The 8840-nt window shown below is 34.0% G+C and overlaps 1 protein-coding gene across 1 annotated transcript in view; it reads left to right on the top strand.

Moving 5' to 3' along the window:
* The first annotated feature begins 251 nt into the window (after positions 1–251).
* The window catches only part of LOC150091093 (uncharacterized), a 73945-nt gene continuing 65356 nt past the window's right edge, over positions 252–8840 (top strand). The window contains exon 1 of the mRNA XM_090383016.1: positions 252–360. Coding sequence (XP_090239142.1) covers positions 252–360 — 109 coding nt within the window. The remainder of the gene's footprint in view (positions 361–8840) is intronic.

Genomic DNA, 8840 nt, shown 5'->3' with positions numbered 1-8840 from the left:
AAAATTTATTGAGAAAAACGTTTGTTTTTGGAATACCGGTATCCCGGTTTCATAAATTAAAAATACTGAAATACCAGTATTAAGATTTTGATTGGTATTGTAAGCCCTAGTTGAGGGGTAATATTTTTGTTAGGCTGTCATGCTTATAATTCTAAAAGTTGGGCTCCTTTTCACCACAATCCATGTAGAATTCGAATGATTAGCGCCTCGTTCAGCATACCTCACTTTTGACGTCTGAAAATGCTGCGTGAATGCACACACGGCTTTGTATTCATCAAATAGCCACAACAGTATCGCAACGCACAGCAGAAATAATTTTCCCTTTCCCGAAAGTCTGTGATTTAAGTGGAAACAATAAACGTAAGTCAATCTTTATAGTAAAAGGGACGTTCTTCCTATCTTAACAAAAGTTTTAATGAAATTATTTAAATAGTAAGAACAAATGTTAAAATATTGAACTTTGTCCCAAACTTATTTAAAAATTTTCTTTGACTTTATTATATATATTTATTATATAAATTACATAAAGAAAGAGGAGATTATTATTATTACTGGGATAAAAAGCATAAAAATTTTAGAAATATTCTATTCAATAATCATACTGAATTGTGTGTGTGTGTGTGTGTGTGTGTGTGTAAACTTTTCTTAGGTATATTAAAACCAACTCAATCCGATATATTGTGAATTTAAAATCTGCATATGCGCGTAATTAATTTTATTCCCTACGGGATATGAAAACGAATGTCTAAATTGTCGATAAGACTGTTTAGACTATAGACTTCATATCTATTCAGTCCCTTTAAATAAGACAGCAGAAAACTACTTCATCAATCGAATTAGTGGATTCACTAATTGGTAAATATCTACTAATCCAAATTCTCTATTGTAAATATATTTTTAAAAAAATCTTCATTCATATCAGAAGAACAGAATACCTAAATATTATTGAAAGAATTAAATAATTCATTCAATATGCATCTAAATTACAGTAATACTATGTTTATAATATACATGGACTAAGGCTTTCGACATGATTAATTTGCCTGTGTTACAAACTTATTTATCTATAGTTCTGAGGAAAAAAGTTTGATGCAATGGTTAGTTATTTGAAAACAAAAAATAGACAGATTCAAGCAAATATTGAAGAAATCTATGATAAGAATTCATAATAAACATGGGTGTATCTCAAGGAACCCACTTTGGACCAGTGTTATTTAATATTTTAATTATAACTTATAAAAGATACAAAGAATAAAATGAAAAGTTATACAGATGTTGCTATTTTTTAAGCCACTATACATATGTTGCTATTTTTCAAGCATCTTCATATTTCGTATACGATGAATAAGTTCAGCTCACTGAAGCTTAAAAATACGTCTATGACAAATTGTTTTTAAGTGTAGAGGGAAACTAAATTTTTATTGATTAAAAAATCAAATCAACCTCTACACATGATAGCTTACAGTATTACCATCTTTACATTCAAAGTATACAGTTTTAGTAAATGAATATATGAATTTTCTCTTTATAATAGGAACGACCACACGCAATGAATTGTGTGTGGTCGTTTACAAAAGCCATTTACCATGTTTTCTGGTGTCAAGCGAATTCGAAAACAGCGTAGTCATGGCCACTGGCAATCTACGGTTGCGCCTATGGTGGAATGTTGAAGTTGATAGCCTAAATAAATTTAAGGCTCAGCTGGACAGGTATTTCGAACGAACGGAGGGGTGAAATGGAAGTGTTTTTTTTTTTTTTTTTTTTTTGGCTGATGCTGCATAAGCTTGCTTTCTTGCATCATATGCCTCTGCTAATGCTAATGTCAAAGAATTATACACCTCAGAATCTAACTTTCTTTGAGTTGATTTGATTTCGATTTTTATGGCGCAACTTTCCTTGGGTAGTTATAGATTCAATTGAATTAAATACTTACTGTGTATTGAGTAAATTGCACTTTTTTATATACATTTTCTATCACGATATGCATCACAGTGGTATCGTCACCGTCCTCCCCACACTGGATGAAAAGGCCCGGGTTCGAATCCCGTCGATGACGCGAGGAACTTTAATGGGTTTTTTTCATTCTGTGGCTGAGTTAGTCGGTCTCAGGCGTAGATAGCAAGGTTTTCATCCCCAGAAATTCGGGTTTTTTCGTCCAGTAAACAGGCAAATCGACCATAGAACCCACGCAATTAACAGCAAATAAATATATGAGTAGATGTAAGAAATTACTGGTGGCCCTAATATAATAATTTGTATCACATTAGAAAAAAATTGCAATATACCAGTTAAGTTTCGGTACCCATAGAGTACGCTTCAGTTGATTCAGTACAAGTTATATAGTCGATCTATGACAAATACAACCGAGTTAAATCTTATAAACAATTTCATAATATTTTTTTCTTGTTTATACTCCGGCACAACCACCAGTCAGTGTAGTAGTTTTCAATAAATCAATCAATACAAATGTTAATCGTATTTAGCGGTCACGGGCTTGAATCCCAGTCCACTTAAAGAACGTGTGCTACTGCACTCGCGCTACTGACCACTCGGCTATGTCAGGCCTGAAAATGGAACACTATTAAAGGAATTAGCAGAAGCGTACAGTGCTACATTGTACATCTTCCTTAAATTAAAATCTAAATTATTTACAATATAGAATGTGTTCCTTTGCCCATATCTTTTAATCTGGGAATTCCATTTTGGAATTCCCAGATTAAAAGTATTATTCATGTTGAGATTCTAGCATTATATAAGGTTCAGTTTTTAAAAAAATGAAATTTATGTTTTCTGCGAAGGAAATAAAATCCTGTATTTCATAAAGTTTGCCTTCACGTTTTAATGAGGGTGGAAGTAATTTAATTCATTTAAATGGGAAATGCTCTTCTCCACTGGAGAACAGCATTTTCCATTAAAAAAGTTGTAACATGCAGGATGAGCATAACTCAAATGGGTTGAGATCAACTGAGTTGAGCGACATAAGTAGGCCAGAGAATTTATTGTCATGTTCCTGAAACCAGTTAGCAATCTGCTGGGCCTTGTGGAATGGGGCAATGCCTTGTTCACAGACGCCAGTTGTCTGGTTGACTGTCGCCATGAAGGGTTGCATGTCCCGACGAGCCGTTGATTAACGGCGACCAGGGCATGCCACGAAAAGTCCCCAAATCACAACATCACTGTCTCTAGCCCGCCGAAAAGCAACATGAGGATAATGCCATCCAGATGGCATTGTCCTCATGTTGCTTTCTCCAAATTCCGACACGATCATCAGAATGATAGAGTTGGAAACAGGATTCATCAGACGAAGCAACAGATTTCCACATGTTGGTCGCTAGTTTTGATGCTGATATGCCCATACAAGGTACAGTTTCTTGTCTCGTAGTAATCATTGGTTTCCGTGATGACCGTCAACTGCCGTAGCGTGTACGAGCTAGTGTCCAGCGTATAGTCCATGTAGATATTGGTCTTTCTATTTCCGCATTGTACCACCGCCACCTTAAAAACAATGCCAATTTACTACGTCATCGGTGGGCTAACCCGTCTGCTAAGTGGGCCGAGGGGTAAAAGTCAAGAACCTATTCCAGTAGAGGTTAAGCCTTTGTTTATTAGTAGTAGTGCTTTTGTTCGTGTTATTAGTGCTGTTGTGTTTGTACGTGTATTTGTCTTTTGATATTTCATCTCATAAAAGCCATTTGAAATTTTTAATAATGCCTTGAAAATGTTGTGTTCCTGGATGCCATGGAAATTATAAAGGTGGTCCGAAAGCACACGTCTTTGGCTTTCCATTGAAGGACATTGTTTTAACTAATTGTTTTAACAAATGGTTGAAAGCTATACGAAGGAAAGACTTTGTGCCATCTGAACATTCAAAGGTAAGTTTGCTAAAATAAGTTTGTGGTACGTTAATAATAGTTATCTTAAATAGTGGTATTTTAACACTAATGAAACGATAGTACAGTATCACACAATTAGCTATCATCAGAAAATGAAACAGATATATTCTTCCCAGAATATAGAAGTAAATTTTGTCAGAATTTCTGTTTCATTTATATAAAATTGGCTTTTGTGTTTCATTTATATAAAAAATATTCATTTCATGTATTGGATACACTGAAGAAAAGTGCATACTTGTTTAAGAAATCAAAAAATCTCAATATTTATACAATGCGTAATGTTAATTTTATTTATTGAAACTTTTAGTGTAGACAAATACACGAAGTGTAATTATATGCCACCTTTGATAAATTACAGACCTGTGTACGCGGACTGAGGTATCCTTAGTTGTAAAAGCTAATAACAATCGTCTACGAGGTGCTAATATTAAGTAAAGTGAAATTCGGAAGAGTGCATAATATTGTATTTACATATTTCATATTGTTACAGGTACGTGAGATTCATTTCGAGCCATCCCAGACGAACATATAAATTTGATGGGAAAAACAAGAGAATCACTGTGGATTTCAAGCATCCAAAATTAATTCAAGAAGCTGTTCCATCACAGTTTCCGAACTGCCCAAGATATTTGTCATCGCAAGCATTTACAAGGGATAGTCCGAAAAGAAGAAGCGAAGATTAGAAGGAAAAAACTTTGAGAAGGCCCTAAAAATAGTATTAAAAGTAAATATGATTATGAAAAAGCTCGAGAATTTCATACGTTTGCACTAGTAGAGTGCCTGAATAGACATACAGTACCTGAATGCTGGCAAGTTATTTCAAAAAATAACTATACTATGTTTTTATATATAATATTTCAGCTAGCACTTTCCATTGCCTATTCAGTCGTGATTAGTGAAGATTTCATGTTGTCGGTATTCATACAGAGTGCTGAAATTAATAATTAGGCAAGTCAAAGTCGCTGAAACTTCCTCTGAAGGTGAATAGTTTAAACTAGATTACTGACATATTAGAACAGACCAGTAATTGCCAACAGCAGTGATGTTAATATTATTTCCTTTGTTTTAAATGTTGCTTGTAGTTTACTGAATTCAATTGCGGGAGACATTAACAGCGAGAGAGAATAAGTGTTTAAATGCATATGCGAACAACTGCATTTGTTACAATGTGAAAAGAATGCACACAGATATTCCATCGAAGTATTAATATTTTCATATTTGGTGTCTTCGATATCTCCACATGCCTAAAAATTTCTAGCATTCTGCATTCCTACTTCTTCATCCAACCCCGGGGGTTCACATCTGGCACACTTAGGGTCCTGAGCTGGATATCATCATTCTTCTCTTTTTTGGTGATTCCCTCCTACTTCTCTCTCTCAGGGTATTCAATTTTTTTTTTTTTTGGCTGGTGCAGCATAAGCCTCAGGCTTCCTTGTACCATATGGCTAATAATAATAAGTACTATTCGTAGACTCTGTTCATCTCTAAACGCAAAAATTCCAGAAGACCAGCAAGAGAATCGTTTTCTGATATATGCTAAACAGAAATTGGCCTTTTTAAATTCTTCAGAACGCAAAATTAGTTTTATGATCGATGAAATTCTTCTGAAACCTTATATTGATTACAAAGGTGAAAGCGTACTGGGAAATTCTTTTGATAGTACTGAAGCAGCTACAAGTGCTTATGTATTTATGATTCAAAGTTTATTATCAATGAAAAATTACATTCAGTTTTGAAAAAAATTATTGTGGGTTTGGAAAAAATTGGTTTTAATGTTGTAGCAATTGTAAGTGATAATAGTTCAATTAATATAAAAAGTATAGGTGGTAGATGACTTTCATCAACCGGTGAAATACCACCACTTTGCTTATTGGAGGCTTGAAGTGGTGAAACCCATGTTTAGTCTCTAGAGCAAACTTTCCGGCATCCCCCTCCCCCTATACTTCTCCTTCAACCCATGCACGGGACTAAGTACTATAGGTTTTGATACCTTTCGTGTTTGGGGTTTTCATAAAAAAAAAAATTTCACTATTTACAAATCCTCCACAGCTGAGTATTGTTTATCCTAATTCCATTGATCCTTCAGGCCCTTTTTTCGTTATAGATGCAGTTCATATTTTGAAATGCATTCGGAATAACTGGTTAAACCAATGTAACTCTGATAAAAAATTTTATTATCCATCTTTTGAAGATGCTGAACATCTTCATACAGCTTCACTATCTTGCCTTAAAGCATTGCATTCCATGGAAACTGAAAAATCTGTGAAATATGGTCGCAAATTAACATTGAAGGCTTTGAATTCCTCAGGTTTGGAGAGACAAAGTGTAAAACTTGTATTGCAGATTTTCAATGAACATGTCATTAATAGCCTTATTCTTTTAACTCCAAAAAGAAATTTGCCGTTTCATAAAGATACCGCCGATTTCATTAGAATTGTTTTAACATGGTGGTATATAGTGAATGTGCAAACACTCCTAAAGGGACAAAGATTAAAAACCGTCACCAAAAACCCTTAATTAAAAAATCATGAAAATGTTTTTCTAAATAAATTTATTTATTGATTAGATAGATGGGAACTGCTTCTAGTCTAATATTAGTACAGGTTTTTTAACAAGAGAGAGAGACGCACACTGCTTTGAAGCATACAGCTTAGGCATTACTTGAAATTGCAAATTAGTATTTTTCAAAATTAAATACGAGTTATTTTCTTACAGGGAAATTTAAAACAAACACCTTAGGGGAAAGATTTGGTCAATACAGACTTCTGGTTCAGTATATCATGTGTCTTTACAGCAAGTTTATGAGAATGAAATGAAATTACGAATGCGTTCTGTATTACCTTTAACTTTAAAATCAAACACTTTTGGTAACTTTGCAATTAATGATTTTAATACAAATTGCATTTCAGAAAAGTCTTGTTGAAAAAGGAATGGAGGCTAATACATCCACATCGTTTTCTTATATTACCGTCACAGAAAGTGATTTAATAAAAGAAAAAGATTACATGCCACTCTTAGCTTATCTTGCTGGATATGCTACATATGTTGTTATCAAAAGATATCGCTGTGAAGAATGCAAACTTATTTTAACAGTGAACGAACTATTACCTACTGGTGGCCAATATGAACCAATTCAAAACATGGATAGAGGTTTACTGTTGTGCACTGAATCAAAATGTAATTGCTGTTGCTGCATATTGGTATAGATTATTTCAAAACATTATATCATCACAAGCCGTAGAAAAAGAATTCTTGAAGTTACGTAATCGGAGAATTTCCTATCATTATTTCAAATTTCTTCGAAACTATTGAATTTTATTTGAATAATGTTTACAAAAATGGTTATTTTGGAGAAATAATTTTAAATTTGCTAATTAATACCATTATCAATATTTTCTTCGACAATTATTGTAAAAAGAAAAATGATGTATTAAAAGCAACACATAAACGTAAACTTAAAACATTGAAAAAGAGCTAAATTTAAAGTAAAATAATTTCTGTTCAACTATAGTAATCAAATTATTAGATTTAATGAATTAATGTATAGATTAGTTGGATTACAAATTACATGTAAAACATTCAAAATGTAATAAAATAGTTAACAATAAAATGAGTTGTCTTCAATATTTCAGAATGTTATGATTCAAAAATATTATCATACTTACGCATCAAAACTGTAATTATTTATTTATTTATTATTATTTTTTCGTATTGTCCCTTGAAACATACATTAGCTTTCCATTATGCACAGAAAATAAAGTAGATTTGCATTCAACTCTTGCTTTCGCTTTACACAGCATATCACAGGGCCCTACCCTTACACAGTATATCACTGAAGCTATTTGCCCCGTGGTCCATGTTGGGTTTCAAGAGCCCTGCCGAAAGTAGCTGAACTGAAAATGAATTACCATCAGCTTCACCCTTAAGAGGAATGCAGTGCAAGAGAGCTCTAGATACAGACATTTCAAAATAACAAAGTTATCTGTACGAAAAACAGCGATTTGAACGCACTTTGGTTATAGTCTCATACACAGGTGAGGAAGACAGTGGAAAACCACTGCAAGTAGCCTCCAAGAGAAATTCGTCTGAATTTCGCACACCTGCGTATCGCCCAAATTGAATATGACCAACAACGGACAGATAACAAGATTAGCAACAAGATTAGTGAATGGCAACAAGATTAGTGAATGGAACAAAGGGGTGCTCTTACGAAGAAGGCTTAAGTTTTGCGAATTACAGTGTCTGAGACTAGGCACCAGCGAGGTGATCTGATAGAGGTGTATAAAGCCTTGAATGGTTTGAGCATGCTCAATGCTGATGGGATTCTTCCTCTCGCTCAGAATAATCACCTGAGAGGGCATAAATTCAAATTGAGGAAAGACAGATGTAGGATAAACGTGCGAAAATTTGCCTTTAGCCAGCGGGTGGTTGGTTGGTGGAACAGACTTCCATCCCTTGTCATGGAAGTTGATAGCCTAAATAAGTTTAAGGCTCAGCTGGACAGGTATTTTGAACGAACAGAGGGGTGAAGTGGAAGTGGTTTCTTTTTTTTTTATTTTATTTTATTTATTTATTTTTTTTTTTGGCTGATGCTGCATAAGTTTGTTTTCTTGCATCAAATGCCTCAACTAATGCTAATAACGTTCTATGGTTTGACGAAGCCCACTTTTACCTTCATTGTCTTGTTAATACGCATAACTGTGTTGTGTTGACTGAAGGAAACCCACACGCAATAACTGACACACGTTAATGATGAAAAAGTAACAGAACAGTGCAGTTTCACATTTGCTATCATAATTGGAACCATGTTCTTTTCAAGAAATTGTTGATGGACACTTCATTACTGTATCCGTGAATGGACAGAGAGATGCGGTTATATTTGACAATGTTATCATTCCGGATTTGAGACAAGGGGGGAGGGGTTGGATCAGGTGATCATTCAAAATC

Source organism: Mastigoproctus giganteus, chromosome 1 (genome assembly GCF_048544385.1).
Source record: "Mastigoproctus giganteus isolate SK-2022 chromosome 1, ASM4854438v1, whole genome shotgun sequence".
Classification (NCBI taxonomy): domain Eukaryota; kingdom Metazoa; phylum Arthropoda; class Arachnida; order Uropygi; family Thelyphonidae; genus Mastigoproctus; species Mastigoproctus giganteus.
The sequence above is the reverse complement of the archived record's forward strand: the minus strand, read 5'-3'. Positions and strand labels throughout refer to the sequence as shown.